Raw genomic sequence first — 22,790 nt, 5'->3', positions numbered from 1 at the left:
TTTTCTAGGCTAGTTGGATCAGGTAGCTACATGCTTAGTTGATGTGCGATTTTACATTCTCCTATGTGCTGATTTACTAGTAACCCCAGAGCTGTTTGACATGCTAGCTAACGTTAGCTAAAATTAGCTTGTGGTAGTTTAGACTGCGGTTAGATTTTTGTTGTAGGCAGTTCGGGACTACAAATACAAACATCTATCTGCTTGTTCAGGTACTTGTTAGTAACGCTATTGTGGAAACTTTTACCAGAGTAGGCCTGCTTTAGTAAGCAGGATTTGATGGCTGCATTCCTACACTTATAAAAAGCAATTCAATGTGGAAGTAATCCAAGTATTCAGAATACGTTACTCAGATTGAGTAACGTAACGGAATACGTTACAAATTACATTTTTGGGCATGTACTGTATTCTGTATTCTGTAACGAAATACATTTTGAAAGTGTCCTTCCCAAAACGGCTTAATAACAACAGTTATTCACATTCAAAAGGATCATGTTGGGTTCAAATAAACTGTTACTGAGATGTGATATGGAAATGTGTTGACTGTTAATCGTCAATACTGGAGTGGTATTTTGAGATGGATTAATTGATTGAAATGGTAATGAATGATTCAGAGTGTTACCTGTTTCTCTGTGTCGATATAAAGACACCATGATGAAAGTGGAGATGCAGTACGGACAGAACACCACCAGGTGAACGACCAGTCTGATCACAAGGTTGAGCCGGTCTGAGGCCAAGGGCGGGGCTGCAGAGGTTGGTGGGCCTGAGGTCTTTGGTTTCCCTGTAGAGAGAATCAGCTGTCAGGTGAATATCTGGATGAATGAACTCCTGAAATCAAAGGTAACCTCCTCACCTGTGACAGAGACCCAGCTGGGTGGAGACTCTCCAACACTGCTGATGTAACACTTGTAGAGGCCTTCATCAGACCTGGAAACATGGTGGATGGTCATGTGACCTGCAGACTCAGTCCTGATGAAGGAGCCATCTTTATAGAAATCAGCTGGGAGGTTGGAGGACATCTTTGTTTTACAGTGCAGAGTGAGGTCTTCTCCCTCCATCACAGGGAGGACAGGACTCTGCAGGATCACTGGTCCACCTCAACACAGAGACAAACTACAGCATGTCATCCATTCACACACACTCATCAATACTGACTCCACAGTCTGATCTTACCAGTGACAGTGATGTTGATGCTGTTACTGGTTGCTCCCTCTCTGGACTCACACCAGTAAACTCCACTGTACCATGGAGCCACGTAGCTGACTGTACAGGAGGAACCAGCAATTTTTCCCCAGTCAGCTCCACACTGAGTCCTGGTTTCTCTGGTAGTGTTCCTCCTCAGAGTCCATCCAGCAGAGCTGTCGTCCTCCTCACAGCTCAGAGAGACAGACTGTCCTTCAAACATCTGAGAGCTGCTGGGACTCACAGTCAGAGAGGCTGGAGGGAGGAGGGTTTAGTGAAAACTAGTTGATTATTACTGCTACTGTGACAATCACTGCTCTAGACAAAGCGTGACTGGGCCTCTGATACTTCACATTGATTCTCTAGGACTCTTAAGGAATCAGCTCATTTCTTTACACATAATTGATCTAAGCTGGGAAACCTTACTTCATGTTTGCTACCAGGTAGCTCCAATATCTTAACCTCATTGTGTGTGATGTTTTTCATCTTTACCTTTCTCGTATTCTACTTTTTCCCACAAGTATATCTATATTAAAGCCACTCAGTTTCAAAGGGATGTGGTTAACTATATCTGTTATTCTGGGGAATTTCAAAGTGTGAACAAGCAGGCGGATGTAGATGTAGGTGTGATATTCCATTACATGTGCAGGTTTGATGAATAGCAAACGTTTTGTTCGTACAAACACTTTTCACACACACACACTGACATTTGTTTTTACACATGATCATTTGATAAATTATGCCTCTGGTTTCTCAATCATAAACTTTTCTAAAATTAAATAAATCTGTAATTTGATTACACACAATAACCCTCTACACATTTTAAAAGTACTCTGAACAGGATGTTCTATCTAGAGAAAAAGTGTACTGACCTTGGTTTGTTGGGCAGCTCAGCAGTGAGATCAGAACTGAAGAGATAAGACATTCAGGTTAGTTGGAGTTTGGTTCGGTTTAAAGTTTAAAAAATGAAAATAACATTATGAAACATTTACACAACCTTTCAAAATTCTCATAATTTTAACGTTCCAGAAGCATTGTTTTAAGCCTAACATTGCTGTATAACCTAGACTTTAGATTTCTCAGTTTTTATGCATTTCATTTAGTATTTTTTTAAGCATTGTTATCATAAATGCACAAAGAGTTTACTTACAAAGCAGCCGCAGCAGAGATGTTTCCTCCATCCTGACCTTTGACCAAATGATGTCTGCACTTTGTTCATTTAGCAGTTGCATCAAGTCAACCCCCCTCCTTCCTATGTGACTGGCAGTGTGGATGACGAGAAGCCACCTCGGCCAAAGTTGTATACTTCAATTGCACACCCATGCATACTCTCATGCATTCATGCATTCATACACATCTTGCATAACATGAGTATGAGTGTTTGTGTGCATAAGTACTGATTATGCACACAAACGAGCCATCTCTCTGTAGGTGCAGCTTCCTCCCAACTACCCAAGGTGTGGGGGGAAGTGAACACAACACCTTGCCTCTGTTTAAACACTGAAATGTGTTCAGAAATAGACTAAAATAGACTGTATAGCTGCACACCAAGAATCAACCAGTATTGTATTGCCAAGTAGGCATTTGCCTTGAGGTTTTGGTTCAGTCAAAATATGAATATGTGCAAGGGTTACATTTGTCGGCCAAATACGCCGGGGGCGTTAAAAAACAAGTGTGAGTGTAAGTGGGAGTGAGATGCTCATTGTAAAACTCTCTTTGGATGAAAGCATCATATCAGTTGAGTCAGACAGCCAGCAGGTGACAGCACAGCTCCTTCTCTTTCTTTACACATGTTCAGTTCAGCTCACAGTTCACTCTGTTGGCTCGCTCTTTAAGATGTGTGTTTTTTAATTCAACCGTGACTATATGACAGTAACTTTGCTGTGTTTAGCCGACAAAATGAAGAGCATTCACACTGTCAACACAAACATGGCATCACACCCAGAGATGTATAGTAACAAAGTACAACTACTTCACTACTGTAATTAAGTACTAAAAGGCTGTATCTGTACTCTACTGGAGTATCATTTTTTTTCTCCTACTTCCACTTTTACTTCAGTGCATATTTTTGATGAGTTTAATACTTTTACTCCGATACATTTTTTATGTGCTGCATCATTACTCGTTACAATTATAAAAATGTTCTGAGTCATTCTAAACCCACATTATCACTGCCGGAGCGGTAGATGGCTCTGTCACCAGGTTTGATAAAGCTGGCTCATCATTGAGCCAATCAAGCGATCAAGCTGTCTTATAAGAACATTTGATCTTTGTTAGTTTGTTTTGAGATGGAAGAACCACCACCTTCAACACCTTCAACTTGGAGTGATGGTGGTGGTGAGGGGAGGAGACCACGCCTACAACAATCTGCTGTTATATCCTCACAACCAGCTTGCATTGCTTCTAGTAGACAGTAATTAACTTTTACAACAATACCACATAACTATTATGTATACATTATGGTTATTGTGATTTTTGGTTTGTAAAGTTTGATGGATGGTGTTAAAGCTAGAATGTCCCCAAAAGGACATCAGTGGAGAAAAAGGTGGCAATTTTCTCTTGATGAAAATAATTTATAATTTAATAATATAATAATTTAAACTTAAATTAATAATATATTTTTTTCTAAGCTGCACACAAAAGGAAGAACATGGAAGAAATGAGAGGATCCTTTGCATGATAAAAAGTGGTAGGCAACCGTTTGGCTTTTCATAATATATATATAAAAGGGAAGTGTACGTTAGTATACGACACATGAGAAAGCAATGTTACTGAAAAAACATGTTGGACAAAGATCTCTTCAGCTGACACCAATGATTCTGTCAGATTCAGATCATAGTCTCTCAGGATTACATCGTCCTGTACACATTTACATAAGGTCAACTGTAACTTCAATATTAGGTTTGATACTTTTAGCTGCTTAAGTTGTGTTCAAAGACCAAAACATGCAAAACAATGAATATATAAAAGTAACAACTTGATACAAATGGAAATAATAAAAGTATTTATTTTTCTCTCAGATACACTGAAGACTGAAAGACAAAGAGCTTTAAGGTCATTGTTCTGTAAATAAGTTTATTAAATGTGTAAGCAATAACTTTCCATGTTTCTGTTCATGTATTATTTTATTTAACTAGTTAAGTCTCATATCATTTGTAGTTTTTTCAAAACCACATTTCCTTTTGCAAACATATACATCTAAGTAGATAATAAATACAGTTTAACGTCTTATTTTCTGACGGATTGGTCCTCCGGGTTCCCCTGAGACAAACAATATTCACAGTGTAATCATCTCCTCAGTTCAAATCATAACCTGGAAATATATGATTCTAAGCAGAGACCATGGACTTTTAAATGGCTGAGGAGAAAACAAAAATACAAATAAACACCATATGAAATGTATAGTTATCTCAAACACACAGAATTATGTTGCAATCCAGTGTAGCGTCAGCCTTTTCCAAAAACAAGATATTCCACATCTTTAAGACATTATTCATATTATACTTTTCAATGACATTCATACCAATTAAACACATTTCCACTTTTTCAACTATTCTCACTGCTTCACCTGACTGAGTCAATTGGCAACCGTTTTGTGGCCTCTGGTTGCCACCTGTTCAATATTTGTGTTTTTTTTATATATATAAAAACAATACAAAAAAGCTTATAAAACTGGAAAATCTTATTTCAAAAGAAGTCAATATTTTATTTGGTTGTCTCCATGAAGTTTAAATACTACGTTTGTGCGCAACGCAACATTTCAGCTGTTGTGCTTTCCACAGGCGCGTTTGCCGTGAGAAGCAGGCAACGCAATTTTCTGTTCACATTAACAGCACATGTTAAAATCCGGTGCTAATATGGCACTGGTGCCCGCTATCTACCGGACGAAATACCAACGCGGATTTTAGTGCCTCATTGTGGTGCCACGTAAATGTCCGCGCCGACGTCTGATGCTCCAAAACAGACGTTAGAGGCTACAGAAGCATCGCTGCATGTCACACTGGTAAACACTAATAACGCCTTACACAGCAAGTAAGCACAACAGTTAGCCTACTGTTAGCTACAGTAGTAACTGGATTAAACACGGTTAAAATGCTGACAGTTAAACTGTGTAAACGTGTGTCAGTATTTCACTGTAGAGGATTCTAACAGCGGGACGTACAACAGTCTGCCGCTAAAGCTAAGAGCTAAAAGACACAAACTAGCACTGGTCACTGCTGTTGGCGGAAAATCAACAGACATAAAGGTTGCGTTTGCTTAAAACTGGTATACCTCGTGGTGCATTCAAAGTTATTGCAAAATACCCTTTTCCTCGTTTAACAGCAATTTACTGGTGGAAGAAGTAATTATTGTTAAAAGTTATTGTAATTTCATTTTGAATAATCATTTAAATTCCCCCCTTTTTTTTATGCTGATCCAAAAATTTATCTGATACGTGACTCAGAACCAAGATCAGATCTGTGCGTTTTGTGATCCGTTGCACCCCCTATTTGAGAGGGATGGGGAATTATATGGCAAGCCATTATCTCAGTGTTTCATTATCAAAATGTATGGTACAGTTTAAAAAACAAGTAAGAAATGAATTGATCCAAGTATAGGTTGTTTAAAACATGGCAATCGTATTGTCCATTTTGACAACCAAAAGCTGGCAACCACTTTAAAAGGTTAGCGTTGAGACCTGTAACACGTTAAAGACCTCTACACCTGATATAAGATATTTAGTGGGTGCTATGTCTGCTGATATTTCAAAGTAAAGAAACATTGCTACATTAGAAACATGTTCTAATTAAAGCGTTCAGTGCTACATCAGTGCTGAGTACATTATTGCTACATTTAATCTGTTGAAGGAATTCTAAGTAATAACAAAACTGTCGGCGCGTCGACATGATACAAGCCTTCCGTGATCGTGCACAGAGCTCCAGATAATACAGATCCCAGACTCATCGGGTACATGAACCCCCCCCCCACCACGGTAAGGTATGTGGGATTCATAGAGGGGAAGTGATTGGTTGAGAAAAAACAAATAGCAGATCACATCCACAGAAAGAAAAAGTGTTGAATATTTACAACACATGAGAAAGCTGTCAGGTGTAAAGAGCTCTGGGAGTTGTCAGATGAACTGAGCGGCCGATGCGTTATCATCATCATCAGCAGGTGGTCCTGATCTCTTCTCCTTACGTCTTTTATATATCAGGACACCAACCACTGCAACAGCTACAAGAAGCAGGGAACCACCTACTCCCAATCCAACGTGTCGGCCTACAGGAGAGGAGTTTCTATCCTCGGAACCTTAAGTTAAAAAAAAAAAAAAAAAAACAAGAGTCAGTAAATGTGTGATAGTGGAGCAGCCTTCATCCTCTCTGATGTTAGAAACTACAGCTACAACATGATACACAGAAAAACTCACTGAGAGAGACTCACTCACCTGCTGGCTCTGTAACCTGCAGACGGATGATTCTGATTGGCTCAGAGTCAATGATGGCTCTCTTTTTACGGCTTGAACTATCTGGTGCAACACGACACTCGTATGTTCCGTTGTCGATGCTGCTCACATTCTTCAGAGTTAAAGACACGTCTCCGTCCTTCAGCTCTCTGTCCACCAGCTCCACCCTGTCCTTAAAGGATGGATTCTGGAGGGTTGGATCCAAGCGTCCATCTCTGTATAAGAGGACATACTCCTCCAGGTCAGGTCTGCTCCACTCTACAACACTGATGGAGGAATCAGCAGCCTGACATGGCAGAATGGCATCCTGTCCAGAGCACACTACCACAATCAGGTCTGAAAAACCATAAAAAACTACTATTAATAATAAGTCATGTTATTTCAACAGTTGTCTACAGGTGTGTCCCTGCAGAAGGTCTCTGTAGAGTCTCACCTGATGGAGACGTTCACTGATCTGTCACAACTGCAGAGATATCACAGGACTTTATTACCACAGGTCAACTCTTTAGAAGACTGGGATGGGAAAATGGCAACATTCACGATTTGATGCGGAGGTGGGCGGGTCGCAGCTACGCACTATAGTCCCTTCACATATTTCCACAGTCATGTGACCAGGGCCAGCTTCAGGGCTGTTTTCGGCACAAACTTTATACAAAAGCGTTGAAAACGTTGGGAAGTGATGCAGCTCCCCATGTTTTGTATAATGTGATTTTATTATTGATATTTTTCAGTCCATCTGTATTAGGGAAAAGAATCACTTAAAACTTTATCTGCTATATATACTGACACACATAACTCTGGGGGAACTTCAATAAGTAGCAAGGCTATTTATTTACTTTAAACATCAGATAAAGTGAGTCTTTTCTCTAATACAGATGATTCTTAGTAAATAAAGTAGTCATGTAAAAAAAAAAAAACGACTGTAGCGTCACAGTGCATTTCCCTGTTGAAGCCTGGCGTCCATGGACTTCAATGGGGCTGCTTTGAGCAGTTTTTTTCAGTGCTTCGAAACTAGATGGTCATTGGATAAATGCCGCGATTATGTCCCGCCCACGGACGCTCAGCGTCTCTAGGGGGTGAATGGCGGAGTGGGCAGGCCTGGACTCCTGCGTGATGATTGGAGGGTCTGTTGAAAGACTGCATCTCCTTTTGATTTTGTACTGTAAAAACGTCGCCGAAGCTATGCGAGCTCAGTCCAATGATGCCAAGTCCGCTTATTATAAGCGACTTTGGGCTTGTTTTTCTGGAAAGTCGCTTACAAATATTGGTAGTCACGGGTCGTATTTTTTTTGGGCTTATTTCTTAAGTGTAGTTGCTTATTTGGGCTTGTTCCCAGCTCCATAATAAGTTGTCAAGCAGATATTTTCTATATGTTATTTAAACGTAGGAGTTTGTCTTGCCTGTTCCTTCTGTCCCTCCCCTTTCCCCTTACACACAGGAGACAGCAGAGTTTTTTCCCACCCACATCCTGCTTCTAATTGGCTCTGACCCAGATGTAAACAAGTACTAGCCAATCAGCGGCAGAGCAGGGCAATCTGTATTCTTCTGTTTAGGAAAACGTCAGTGAGTGACGTTTAAATGAAAATGCACGCGAGTCGCGACTGATGGTGACTGGACTGTAGGAGGAACAAATGCCCGGGACAAAGTGGGCGAAATACGGGAAAAATATAACAAAGACTGGAAGAAAGAGAAAGGAGTAAAAGAATGGATTCAACCCGTCGTGGGGGACGACTCAAAAGCACCGTGCAGAGTATGGTAGTGTGAAATACGTGCACACCATGCGGACCTCGTACAACATGCTAGCACAGAAAAAACATTACAAACAAATGCACCTTGGTACCTGAAGCAACTTGAAAGATAATAGTGGTGTTATTCTTCATTTATATGAGGCTAAAGTGTTATGAGTCTTAAGAAAAACATTTTTTTCAGGAGCCACTTTAATGCTGCACACTAAGATTATCAATAATTTCTCCTGTTTCTGGGTTATAGTTATTTAAAAATGGGATCTTCTGCAGTCCCTGCAATAATAAATAATTTGTGAATTCAAGATGATATTTATTTGTGTGTGCACATTTTAATTATCAGAGGTTTACTGTGTATATAATGTACTTGGTACATCAGTCTATATTTGATATCCCATCAATTTTCTAATGTTAAATAATGGTAAAAGGTGGTTTAACTCCCTCTTGTGGTCATTGTCCTGAAGCTCAGGGGGGGAGAAAAATAAATAAACTACCGTGTGTACAGTTTTGCAAAACTGTTTTCACAGGCCTTGTTGCTAATTTGTCTCGCGAGATCTGGCAACACTGGCTCAGTCCCATTGCAGATTTTGCAAGTGTAGTCGAAAGACAAACTGCTGCAACCTATTTCTTGGTATTTGCTTGGCGAAACTGCTAGCCAATTTCCATCATACATTTCATACAATTATACACCACATTCCTTGATTCAGTTTAACCTAATTCCCACATTTCCTCCTTCGAGATTAACAGCGTTTCGTTAGATCGTCCATTCATTCATTCACACATACAGTAGGCTAGGTTAATGTCGTAGGGGTGAACTAGCCAGCTAGCAAACTGCACACGAGGGCAGACAATGCTAATATTGTCGACCTGTTTTTGGCCGAAATTGAGCTTCCCCAGCAGCCGCCACACCGATGTATTTCTCCATGAGTCCGCTATGTTAGTGATAATAACGCTCTGTTACCTAGCTTGTTTGGTAGCTAGCTAGCCTGTACATTCCGCCCATGTGCCTTAATGCTAACGTTACACTGTTGACAGAAAATGAGCTAACAAAGTCACCACCCATCTGACGATAGCAATGTGTTTTCATCACTTCGACGAGAGTGTGAATGAAACATTAAGATATTTACTTTTACTAATCTAGTGTCGGACCGGACGGCTAGCTAGTTAGCTAACGTTAGCTTGCTGAGGCTCAGTTCAGCATAATCTGTATTAGAGAGAAGAATCTGATAGAATAAAGCAGCTTTCCAGACTACTTACTGGTGTTTAGCAACTACACATAACATATACAAGTACAATAATTGCTCTTGAGAAATGTGTTAGACGAAATATACGCCCATGCCGATAAAACATTTAATGTCTAACGTTACATAAATCTTTTATCGATAAAAACTGATATTTACCTGAAGCTGCTTCAGAGAGAAATAACAACAGGAACAGAAATGGGGCCATACGAGGTGAGGGAGCGTAGATCCACTGTATATCCTTTACAGAGAGAAGAAGAAATGCAGCATCTACTGAATGATGAAAAAGGGTGTGTGTGTGTTTTGGTTTCCCACGGCTCCGCCCTCTCTGCCTCTGATTGGTTTTATATATATATATATATATATATATATATATATATATATATATAACATAGTTTGTCTTACCATAGATATCATGTACAGCTAGCCTGCTCCTGACCAGGCTAACAGCCAGGATGTATTAATCCTGGAGCCTTTTCCGTTCACTCAACAGTGGCTCTTTCCCTTATTATTATTATTATTATTATTATTATTAGCCTGCATTAAAATACAACAGGTACATTGCTGTTCAGTTAAGTCCTGTTATTATTTTAACATTGTGACCATTATTTAAATAAATATTCATGTGACAGTCATTGGTGCTGTTATATTGCCTTCATGAAGACTAATAAACTGCTGTTCATATTGTTGTTAGAAGTTTGGTGAATATAGTATGACAGTTGTTGAGATAATTAGAAAAGGCTGATACAGTTTTAAATGTGTTTTAAATGAAGTCAGTGATGAAGATAATATATAAAGTCCTATACACGTGTTTCTATAATGAAGTCAGTGATGAAGATAATATATAAAGTCCTATACACGTGTTTCTATAATGAAGTCAGTGATGAAGATAATATATAAAGTCTATACACGTGTTTCTATAATGGTTCTAACAACAGCAGACTGGTCAGAGACCAATACATATTTTTAGATGATGTAATTCTTGTTGTATTCCTTGACAGTAAAGGATCATGTACAGTATATTACTTTTCCGTGTGCATTGTATTTGGCATTCTTAGCACACAGTGTGTGTTCTGTCCAGTAAACTGGGACTATAATTTAAGAGGATTGTACAATTATAAAACCTATCCTAATTGTACAGTCCTCCTTAGTTCTAGTCTTAGTTCACTGGACCAGTAACTATATAGTGTAGATTACTGTACATTCATGGAACAACAGAGAGAGGACACATCAGTGGTTTTTGATCTTATATTTAGCTTGGGGGAAATAACTGATGAATACTCTGTTTACATTCATGTGTACAGTGTGCATTATATTTATCACTTACATGTAATTATCTTTATAGTATCTAGATTTCAGAGTAAAATTTCTTCAGTGTCTTTCTTTTCTATGTCCATTAATAGGCCTTCAAGCAAAAGAAGCAAAGCATATAATATGTGAAGAAGGAAACTCGGCCTCTGTAAAAACTCTTAGTATATATTGTGGGAAAAATACATATTTTGTTACATTTGACTCCTAAACTACTTTTTTTTTGTATGGTATTTTATTGTGTAATCTCTCAGTTGAAGGTTAATAGGAAGTTACAGTAAACAGAGCTGATTGGTTAAACCCATTTAACCAATCATCGAACTTCCACCTACCAATGAAACGAGTTCTAGCCAATCAGATGCAAAGCAGGGCGGGTCTTTGCAGAAATGCGAGAGTGCGGTGCCGGTGTGGTCTCCGTGGTAACACGGCTAAAAAAAAATGGAGGCAAAGTTTATCAAACTTGGAGCATGTAGGTACAGCTTTAGTTGAGAAAGTAGTTAAAAACAAATGGCGTTGGGCATGAATAGAGGACAAGAGGAAAAGGGTGGAGACGGGAAGCTGTTCAGCACTTTGCCTGAAATTGAGGGAGCCGGGTGCTTCTGCAGCGCATGTTCAAGGAAGATACTGTATGGCAGCAGCAGTAAGAAAGGGCTGTTAGTCATTAGATGCTAGTCACAAAGCTTTGGTCCGTGCACTCTGTCATACGAGTACGTTACCGGCAACGACAGCTACCGCTACCATTGCGACTGCGCCTTCACTGACCGACCGTGATACAAACAATATGTGTGTGCGTTCATAGCGGAACATGATTTGTTATTAACGATGGCCACTGTGTAAAAGCTATCTGAAGCCCAAACTGCCTTGACAAAGCTGTCTGTTTGGAATCAGCAGGGCAGGTATTTAAACATCACGGCCTTGTCCCAGAGTTTAGACGTCTAGATATATGAAAAGCTAATCAATGCAAAGTTTTTAATAAATGTAAATAAAGCAGCTAATATCAACATGGACAAAATCATGAATGTACTAATTCGCTTTTTTGATGATGACCTCTACAACATCTAGAAAGTTTAGTTTTCACAATAATTCATTGTAGGATTATGATATTATTGCAATATGTAAATCTACATTGACTCTTAATTTAACACATGGTTGGAAGAAGTCAAAATTGATCCAAAACATTTTAGTTTTTAAAAAATATGACTTTTATTATTGTGTAATGTCAGAAGGACTTTCAAATTAACTTTAAAAAGTTTCAGGCTCAGGATTTTTTTTACTTTAACCCCTGCTCATGGCTGAAGTTAAGTTTCTCCAGCTCTCCCCAGGTTGGCAAAAAATGCATCTCAAAATGCATGATTGATGCTCTAAAATATGGAATATTTAAAATTTTCTTCCGGGGGACCATGCCCCCGGACCCCCCTAGAGGGGTAATATCCTTCTCACCTTTTTCACCCCTGACCCGTTTTCATGCCTGATGTAAATCTGCATGTATTTCAAAATGTAGGCCAAGTATTTACTTAAAAAAGAAACATTAGAGCCATCTTGACACAAAAAAGAATTTACAACAGAAAGCACCATTTTAAGGACACACAGCAGGCCTACAATGAAATTGTAATTGCACTTCTTTGCAAATAGTAAGATTATCACAAACCTGTTGGTGCAGTACTTGATCCACATGGATCCACTTGCTGTCCCTCTGGCTGTTCCTCTCTCTGTCACTGTATGTTTTCTTCCTCCGCACCCTCTTCTTCATCCTCCTCACCCTCTGGAATTTCCCTCTCTGTGTCAGATCCCTCACTTTCATCACATGCCCTCTCTCCAACCTCTACCGACTCCTCTGGCTCTCCCTCTTCCTGCTCCTCAACACCTTGATTCGTTTCCCTCACTGCTGTTGTTCTCACTTTTTTGTTTACTGGGGCAAAAAAGGACACGATGTCCCTCGTTTCATGATAACTATTAGAAGAAAAAAAACCGTAGGGGTATGCATTACATTTCGTTCCTCCCATTACACCAGGGCGCCATCTTGTGGCGCCTTGTGAAAAGGACACGTTTTATATTGGCAGTGTCTCTGTGTTACAAGTTCATGAAAAGACACCTGTGCTCTTGGCTTTACTACTTTGTTGCCCTCAGTTAAACTTAACTCTTTGTATGAGTACAGATATTAAAGGTTGTTTCAGAGGAAAGTCTAGTATTAGTTGTGAATGTTAATGTTTAAACACTTAAACAGTGGGCATGGATTAGTGAACAGGCCTACCGGGGAAAGGCCCAGGGGCCCAAAATGTCAGGGGCCTCCTGGGCCTTCACTTGCAAAATGTCACTCAACGACACGCCAACCAACCACGATATAAAACAGAAGTGCTAATAAACAGTATATTCACACAGCTTTCACTACTGTTGATGATCGGCGCAGCCATGTTGAATTGTGATGTCGGAGTTGGTGAGGTTCTTCTCTTGGTGAGGATCAACAGCAGTTGGACAGCCAGTAAAAGCCTCCTCCTTCCTCTTTATATACGACTACGTTACATGTCAGCTACAAGGAAACAGGTTGTATGATATGAGAGAAGTGAAGTTAATATCACATTGGAACAAAGCACAGAGAGAAAAGATGCTCATCATTTTATTTTATTTTATCTGAAAAGATTAACAACTTGGCATCTAAGACACGAACAACAACATGACTTACAGCAGAACCTGAACAACTATCTGCTACTAAAGTCCAGTTCAGAGCAACGATTGCAACGAGAAGAAACCTTTCAACTTGGGGAGACTGATCAGTCCAACTGCCTTTTCTGCCGAGGGTCAGCCATCTGGTCTGTGTGTCTCGGGCTTAAGTTTTCGGAGGCTGGTTTTGGAACGGTCAAATCAGCTGCAAACTATAGAAATGAAATGATCCATTTTATTGCTATGTTTCAAACTGTCAGCTGTTGAAAATGGCAGAATTTTAGACGGAGGCTCAATGAGCGCCCCAGAGTCATCTCAATGCAGAGGATACACCGTCTCATCTCATTGGTGGAAACTAACAGGTTTCAAAACTTGTTTTCATCGCAAATCTTTGGACTGAACTGGTCTTAGGTTAACATCTTACATCTACAGGTCAAACTAGAACATGTGGAGATCCACAGGGAAGATTTCTGAGACTTCCACTGTTCTTGATTTATGAGGACTTGAAACATTTGACCTTCTTCTCAGATCAGTTCAGAAGTGATGCTCCGTGGTGACAGCAGTGATGACATCATCATAGTCTTCATCCAATCCCTCCTCAGCCTGGGTGGGTGGGGTCATCACCACGGAGAAGGGCAGGTCATTTCCTACAGTCAGAGCAGGTTAGAAAGAAAATGTAGATAATTGATGAGCTGTTAACTGATCAACACCAGAGTGGTGGTGTGAGATTGATTGATTGATTGGTTGATTGATTGATTGATTGATTGTAAGTAAATGATTCAGAGTGTTACCTGCGGCCCTGTCTCTATATAAAGACACCATGATGAAAGTGGAGATGCAGTACGGACAGAACACCACCAGGTGGATGAATAGTCTGATCACAAGGGGGAGGTGGTCTGAGGACGGGGGCGGAGCTGAGGTTGTGTAGGGGGGCGGCAGAGAGCTCGATGGAGTGTTTGTCGTAGGAGGGCTTGTGGTCGTAGGTTTCTCTGTAGAGAGAATCAGCTGTCAGGTGAATATCTGGATGAATGAACTCCTGAAATCAAAGGTAATCTCCTCACCTGTGACAGAGACCCACTCTGCAGGATCACTGGTCCACCTCAACACCGAGCAACACATTCTCATTAAAGGTTTCATATGATGTTGTACAAAATGTATGCACACCAATTTGTATGATATCCTACTAAATTAGGCGACCGCCAGTTGGTCACATAACAACGGGTACAGAGCACCATGAGATGTCTGTCGTATCAATGGCCGATACAGTTGAGTTTAGCTGACAAAAAGTGAGGGTCATGTAGCAATGACAGCTAAGTTTAGACACCAAAATGACAGGTTAACAAAAAAAGATTGTGGTCTGTATTAAAACACTCGGGACATGATCACCTGCTCCCCGGCTTGATAGCCCTGTGTTTTAGGAGCAAAACATCCACCCTGACCAAATGCATACAAATTACAATGCTTTTCTTTTCGTAGCTATATGTTCGATTGCTTCAGTCTGATCTTACCAGTGACAGTGATGGTGATGCTGTTACTGGTTGCTCCCTCTCTGGACTCACACCAGTACACTCCACTGTCCAATGGGACAATGTAGCTGATTTTACATGAAGAACCAGCAGGTTTTCCCCAGCCATCTCCACACTGAGTCCTGGATTCTATTTCTGTGATCCTCCTCAGAGTCCATCCAGCAGAGCTGTCGTCCTCCTCACAGCTCAGAGAGACAGACTGTCCTTCAAACATCTGAGAGCTGCTGGGACTCACAGTCAGAGAGGCTGGAGGGAGGAGGGAAGATGATGTAGTAGTTAAAAACTAGTTGATTATTACTGCTACTGTGACAATCACTGCTTTGGACAACGCGTGACTGGGCCTCTGAGGCTTCACATTGATTCTCTAGGACACTTATGGAATCAGCTCATTTCTTTATACAATCAATAATTGATCTAAGCTGGGAAACCTTACTTCATGTTTGCTCCCGGAATGCTCCAATATCTTAATTTCATTGTGTGTGATGTTTTTCATCTTTATCTTTCTTTTTTTCTATTTTTGTCCACAACAAGTATCTCTACATTAATGCTACTCAGAGTTTCAAAGGGATGTGGTTAACCATATCTGGTATTCTGGGGAGTTTCTGCATGTGAATGAGTGGGTACAAGCAGGCGGATGTAGATGTAGGTGAGATGTAATTGTTTTACACATGCTTTGATAAATGAGGCCTCTGGCTTCTCAGTCATAAACTTTTCAAAAATAAACAAATCTGTAATTTGAATACACACAATAACCCTCTACACATTTTAAAAGTACTCTGAACAGGACTTTCTATCTAGAGAAAAAGTGTACTGACCTTGGTTTGTTGGGCAGCTCAGCAGTGAGATCAGAACTGAAGAGATAAGACATTCAGGTTAGTTGGAGTTTGGTTCGGTTTAAAGTTTAAAAAATGAAAATAACATTATGAAACATTTACACAACTTTTCAAAATTCTCATAATTTTAACGTTCCAGAAGCATTGTTTTAAGCCTAACATTGCTGTATAACCTAGACTTTAGATTTCTCAGTTTTTTTGCATTTCATTTAGTATTTTTTTAAGCATTGTTATCATAAATGCACAAAGAGTTTACTTACAAAGCAGCCGCAGCAGAGATGTTTCCTCCATCCTGACCTTTGGCCAAATGATGTCTGCACTTTGTTCATTTAGCAGTTGCATCAAGTCAACCCCCCTCCTTCCTATGTGACCGGTAGTGTGGATGACGAGAAGCCGCCTCGGCCAAAGTTGTATACTTCAATTGCACACCCATGTATACTCTCATGCATTCATGCATTCATACACATCTTGCATAACATGAGTATGAGTGTTTGTGTGCATAAGTACTGATTATGCACACAAACGAGCCATCTCTCTGTAGGTGCAGCTTCCTCCCAACTACCCAAGGTGTGGGGGGAAGTGAACACAACACCTTTACTCTGTTTAAACACTGAAATGTGTTCAGAAATAGACTAAAATAGACTGTGTAGCTGCATACCAAGAATCAACCAGCTTTATTGCCAAGTAGGTTTCCATATGAAGGTATTTGCCTTGAATGTCTGCCAAATACGCCGGGCCTTAAAAAACAAGTGTGAATGAGATGCTCATTGTAAAACTCTCTTTGGATGAAAGCATCATATCAGTTGAGTCAGACAGCCAGCAGGTGACAGCACAGCACCTTCTCTTTCTTTACACATGCTCAGTTCAGCTCACAGTTCACTCTGTTAGCTCAGTCTTTCATTTAGGCAGTCTGGTATAAAGTACTTGAAAGCCATACTTGAGTAAAAGTATCTTACCAGAAAATAACTTTGGTAGAAGTTAAAGTTTCCTTGTAGAATATTACTTGACTAAAAGTCTTAAAGTATCTGATATTTACTGTACTTAAGTATCAAAAGTAATTAGCATCATGTCACCAACTGGAAAGGAGCGTGCATTAACTAGCAATCCATAGAGGAGGTGGTGGAGAGGAGGATGTTAGCCAGGCTGGCATCAATCATGGGCAACACCTCTCACCCCCCCACATGAGACAGTGAGTTCCCTGAGCAGCTCCTTCAGCAGCAGACTGCTGCACCCTCAGTGCTACCGCAGGTCCTTCATTCCAGCAGCAGTCAGACTCTTTAATGCAACATCATAATGTAGCACTGCTAGCTAATACAACATCATAATGTAGCACTGCTAGCTGTCTCTGCAATATGAGCCATCACTGGACAATATTCTGCACTATACATATTTATTTATTTATTACTCTGTGTTACCTCCAACTGTGCAATATGTCATCTCTATTCATCCGCACCTTACTCATCTGTATATCAGTGTTCATATATTGTCTGTTTATATAAGTGTGTTTATTGTGTAAATGTTTGTTTTATTACTATTATTATTATTATAACTAACTGTATTTTTCTAATTCTTATACCTTATGTATATTTGTTCTCCTATGTCTACTTATTGTGTATTTGTGTTATTCTGTGTGTGTTTTTTCTTCTTTTGAGCTGCTGTAGCACAGGAATTTCCCCAGTGTGGGATTAATAAAGTCTTATCTTATCTAGGAGTAATGTTTCGCCAAACCTGCTTGCAGTTCGTCTGAAACTAAACACGATGAAGGAAGAGGAGTTTAGTTCTAACATGTTATTTTATCTGAATACAAAACATGTCATTTTACGTTTCTTCCAACAAGACACATATGTGAAACTAAAACACACACATTCAGATCCACCTACTTCCTTGATGATAAAGTCACCAATGTTAATAAAGAAATAAAGATGATCTGAGAGCTGATTATAAATGGGTTCAGTCCAAATAATAAAGAGAGAGAGAGAGAAGAGGAGACTAAAGCCATGAGCATCAGAACTGCATTCTTTTAATCTGAAGGAGATCACAAATAACTAGATAAAACCCGACCCTGGATAAGCGGACGAAGATGGATGGATGGATAGATAAAATAGGCACCAGAGTGAGTCACTGAGTATGAATTATTTTTAATCAGTGCAACCTGTTCTCATGAACCATATGTTCGAAAAGGCACTGTGTGCTGTATGCACCACATTAGTCTATATCCACGACGTTCCACTCCCGGGATTGCTCCGGTGCCGCAGGAAATTCCGCCAGATGCATGTCTTTTCGCCGATGTCCGACCTCTTCATCTTTTTTTGGGTTGGCGTTCTAAACTCCGGTGGATTCATGAGGACTATGGTTAACTGTTCCTCAGATCTCTGCAGGGTAAATCCAGACAGCTAGCTAGACTATCTGTCCAATCTGAGTTTTCTGTTGCACGACTAAAACTACTTTTGAACATACACATGTTCCACCAAAACAAGTTCCTTCCTGAGGCTATTTTGCAGAGGCACTGTGGCTCCACCTGGTGCTTAGCAACGCCCAAGATGATTGTGATTGTTTTTTAAAGAAATGCCAATAAACCAGAGCACGTTTATCTCCCATCCAACACATCTACTAACTGCCGCTGATACGACCAAGCTGTGACGGAGGTCTGTAGCCGGCTGCAGGAAGCTCTGTAACAGCTTAAACAACTAGTATCTGCTGCTTGGCGTCATGGGGCGCTGTAGCTGATGTCACGTGATCACCCGGTGGTCTCCTAGTTTTCCTATATCATACGTTTTAGTGTGCATAACGTTTCGTACAATATCATACAAACTTGTTCATGAGAATTCGTTGATCAGTGACATACAAAACAAAAACTGTCACATGGTCTTAAAGAAATATAAAAACAAAAGTCCAAAGGTCACTGGCCATAAAGCAGGGCTGTGACAGAAACAGACATTAAGCTGGACATAAAGGGCCCTATTTTAACGAACCTAGCGCACGGCATGAAGCGCCTTGCGCATGTGCATTTACAAATCCATGCTTTCCATCTCGCAGCCGGACCCCCAGTAAACTGTCCCACAACCCCCGCAGCTACACGTCCACACCCCCCACCACGCTTCTCCTTCACCTCAATCCTGAAAGCGGATGTGTTGAGGAAGTTGCAAAATCTGGACCCTTATAAATCAGATGGGCTAGACAATCTGGACCCCTATTTCCTAAAATTATCTGCAAGTATTATTGCTTCCCCCATTACCAGCCTGTTTAACTTATATCTCACATCTTCAGAAATTCCTGGAGATTGGAAATCCGCCGCAGTCATCCCTCTCTTCAAAGGGGGAGACACCCTTGACCCAAACTGCTATAGACCCATATCTATCTTGCCTTGTCTCCCGAAAGTCTTTGAAAGCTTGGTCAATAAACAGATTACCAACCATCTTGAATCCCATCGTGTCCTTTCCACTATGCAATCTGGCTTCCGTGCTGGTCATAGCTGTACCACTGCCACCCTCAAGGACATAAACAACATCACGGTCGCCATTGACAAAAAGCATTACTGTGCAACCGTCTACATTGATATGTCTAAGGCCTTTGACTCTGTTAACCATCATATTCTCATCGACAGAGTCAACAACCTTGGGTTTTCTCATGACTACCTCGCGTGGATCAGGAACTACTTTTCTGATAGGGTCCAGTGCGTTAAATCTGAGGGTCTGTTGTCTGGACCTATGGATGTCTCTATGGGGGTGCCACAAGGCTCGATTCTCGAGCCGACTCTTTTCTCCCTTTACATCAATGACGTGGCTCTTGCTGCCTGGCCCTCACAAATCCACCTCTACGCAGACGACACCATCCTGTATACATCCGGCCCCTCATTAAATAATGTGCTGTCAAACTCCAGGAGAGCGTCAATGCTATTCAACACTCGTTCGAAACCTCCAATTACTTCAATTCAATTCAATTCAATTCAATTTTATTTATAGTATCAAATCATAACAAGAGTTATCTCGAGACACTTTACAGATTAGGTCTAGACCAGACTCTATAATTTACAAAGTCCCAACAATTCCAGTAATTCCCCCAAGAGCAAGCATTAGCAGTGGCTATTGCGACAGTGGCGAGGAAAAACTCCCCTTTAGGAAGAAACCTCGGACAGACCCAGACTCTTGGTAGGCGGTGTCTGACGGTGCCGATTGGGGGTGTGATGAACAGTGGCAATAATAGTCATAATAAAGATAATGGAACAGTGACTACAATGGTAGTCGTAGTAGTTCATACTTCTAAACTCCGGCAAAACCAAGTTTATGCTTTTCAAACGATCAAGGCCTACCCCTGCCCATCCAATTAGCATCACCACACTCGATGGGCTGGAATTAGAAAATGTGACAGTGTACAAATACTTAGGTGTCTGGCTAGACAGTTCCCTCACCTTCCAGCAACACATAATCCACCTTCAATCTGAAGTTAAGTCCAGGATCGGTTTTCAATTCTGCAACAGGGCCTCCTTCACTCACGCTGCCAAACTCGCTTTGGTGAAAATGACAATTTTACTAGTGCTGTCAAACTATTGAAATATTTAATCTCGATTAATCGCATTAATGTCATAGTTAACTCGCAATTAATCGCAATTAATCGCACATTTTCATCTATTCTAAATGTCCCTTGATTTCTTTTTGTCCCATTATTTTTTTCTCATTTTAATGCTCTTATCAACATGGAAAAGTGGATCGGCTTGCTTTGTGCAAATGTTTTATTGAAAACAACATTGGCATATACTGTAGTGTTCAATTTCACACTAACATCCATGTGCTTCTGTCTGAAGTCATCCATTGTCGCCTGGCTTTGACGAATGAATGAATTCGAATGAATTCGCATCAGCTGTGTGCTTGGCTATCAAGTGGTATTTCAGACTGGACGTGCTGCGATGATAGCTCAGTTCACAACAACAAAACACACAGATCACTTTGGTCTTGTCAATGGAACCATTTGGCAACTTTTTAAAAGTAAACTTTCCATTCAGAATCCTATTGGCATCCATTTCGGTGTCTCGTGCTTGCCATCCGCATCTGCAGCCCAAACAAGACAGTTTTCAAGACTGTTTTGTTTCCAGTCTAGCTAGATCCGGTGTGGTGTTGTAGTTGCAACAGCATGTGAAAAAAACTACAAAGTTTGCTAGGCCAAAAAGAACGTTATAAAGAAATTGACACTGTTAAAATGGGTTTGCGTTAACGCCGTTAACAACGCGTTTAAAGACCGCACTAAATTTGACCAATTCTCGATTTCAGTGATGTTATTTACAGAACTGCCTCAAACTCTCCTGAAAACACTGGATGCTCTCTATCACAGTGCCATACGTTTTGTGATCAGAGCCCCTTTTAACAACCACCACTGCAACCTCTCTGCACTAGTTGGCTGGCCCTCGCTACACACTCGACGCCTAACTCACTGGTGCCAACTCATTTACAAGTCCTTGCTAGGCAAAGTCCCGTGGTACTTAAGCTCACTGGTCACAATAGCCCTACCCACCCGCAACGTCCGCTCAAGCAGTTACATCTCCTTGGTCACCGCAAAAGCGCACACCTTTGGCCACCAATCCTTCCAGTTCTCAGCTGCAAATGATTGGAATGAGCTACAAAAAACCCTGAAACCCGATCAGATCCGATCAGTGCATGTATTATTTTTATACACCCTATCCCACTGTCTCTGACAAGCCCCATTGCACATTTGCACATATCTGTTCACGCGCTTTTGCACCTTGCACCTGCCCTGGCATGCAAAACTGTATTTCTCCCCACCACTGTTGCAACGCCTTGTTGTCATACAATTTTTTTCTTCTTTTTAAAATTTTCTTTCACACCTACCACTCATTTCTACACTTACTTTGCTATTCAGACCACAACTGCACTAACCATATATTGATTTTTTACTACATTTCAGCATTTAGATATTTCTGTCTACTTATGTATATTGTGCTACAATTGTTCAACATCACTATCTAGTACACACTTTGCACATACTGTACATTGACTCTCTACTTCATCTCAGCATTTAACATTCATGTAGACTGTCTTTCCATGTATACTGTGTTATTCATGTTTCTACCCCACTACCTAGAGAAATATTTGCACTAACTGTATATTGACTCTTTACTATATTCAACATTCTGACAGACTGTCTGTTCATGTTTACTGTGCTATTACTGATCCACATCACTAACTACATTACATCTTGCACTAACTGTACATTGACTTCACTACTTCTCAGCATTCATATAGACTATCTATTTATATATATATACTGCGTTATAACTGATCACTGGATCCACAACACTATCTTGACCACAATTACATTTTCACTAACTGTATTCTGACTCTTTACTACATCTCAGCAATGTTATAGATTGTCTATTTCATGTATATTATGTTATCACCATATCACGCTCCTCCTCAGCCTGACTCGACCTAGTCTCTCCTCCTCAGCCTGACTCGACCTAGTCTCTCCTCCTCAGCCTGGCTTGGCCTTTGTGAAACGCACCAAGCCATGCTGCCCAGATTAGATTAAGTCAAGCCTGGCTTTATCAGTTATCCTGGATTTATAAATTCTGCTTTTGTGAAACAGCCCCCAGGTCACAGATAAACCTGAGTGAATATTCCTTAGGTGGTCACAAACACAACTCCAGTAGACTGTTGAAAGTGGTGGAAAGCAACTAAGTACATTTACTTTTTAGGTACTTGTACTTTACTTAAGTATTTCTATTTTATGCTGCGTGACTTCTACTTCTCTACATTTCAGAGGGATTTACCCTACTACATTTTACATTTATTGGTTACTAAGATTTTACATAAAAACAAGTTCAAGAAATGCAACACTTGTTTCATCAT

General features: G+C 40.4%; 1 protein-coding gene across 2 annotated transcripts in view; it reads right to left on the bottom strand.

The window, feature by feature from the left end:
* Window positions 1–22,790, bottom strand: part of LOC116059868 (low affinity immunoglobulin gamma Fc region receptor II-b-like) — a 347,874-nt gene that overhangs the window by 171,932 nt on the left and 153,152 nt on the right. The window contains exons 1-4 of one of the 2 annotated variants that reach the window (XM_035993882.1): window positions 2,330–2,365; window positions 2,052–2,087; window positions 1,171–1,434; window positions 851–1,093 (exon numbers count right to left, since the gene is read on the bottom strand). The exons of the other annotated variant lie outside the window; for it this stretch is intronic. Coding sequence (XP_035849775.1) covers window positions 851–1,093; window positions 1,171–1,434; window positions 2,052–2,087; window positions 2,330–2,360 — 574 coding nt within the window. The 5' untranslated portion in view covers window positions 2,361–2,365. Of the gene's footprint in view, window positions 1–850; window positions 1,094–1,170; window positions 1,435–2,051; window positions 2,088–2,329; window positions 2,366–22,790 lie in introns of those variants that run through there. 2 annotated transcript variants of the gene reach the window in all.

This window comes from Sander lucioperca, chromosome 17 (genome assembly GCF_008315115.2).
Source record: "Sander lucioperca isolate FBNREF2018 chromosome 17, SLUC_FBN_1.2, whole genome shotgun sequence".
Classification (NCBI taxonomy): domain Eukaryota; kingdom Metazoa; phylum Chordata; class Actinopteri; order Perciformes; family Percidae; genus Sander; species Sander lucioperca.
Note: the sequence above shows the minus strand (reverse complement) of the source record. Positions and strands in the feature narration are given on the sequence as shown.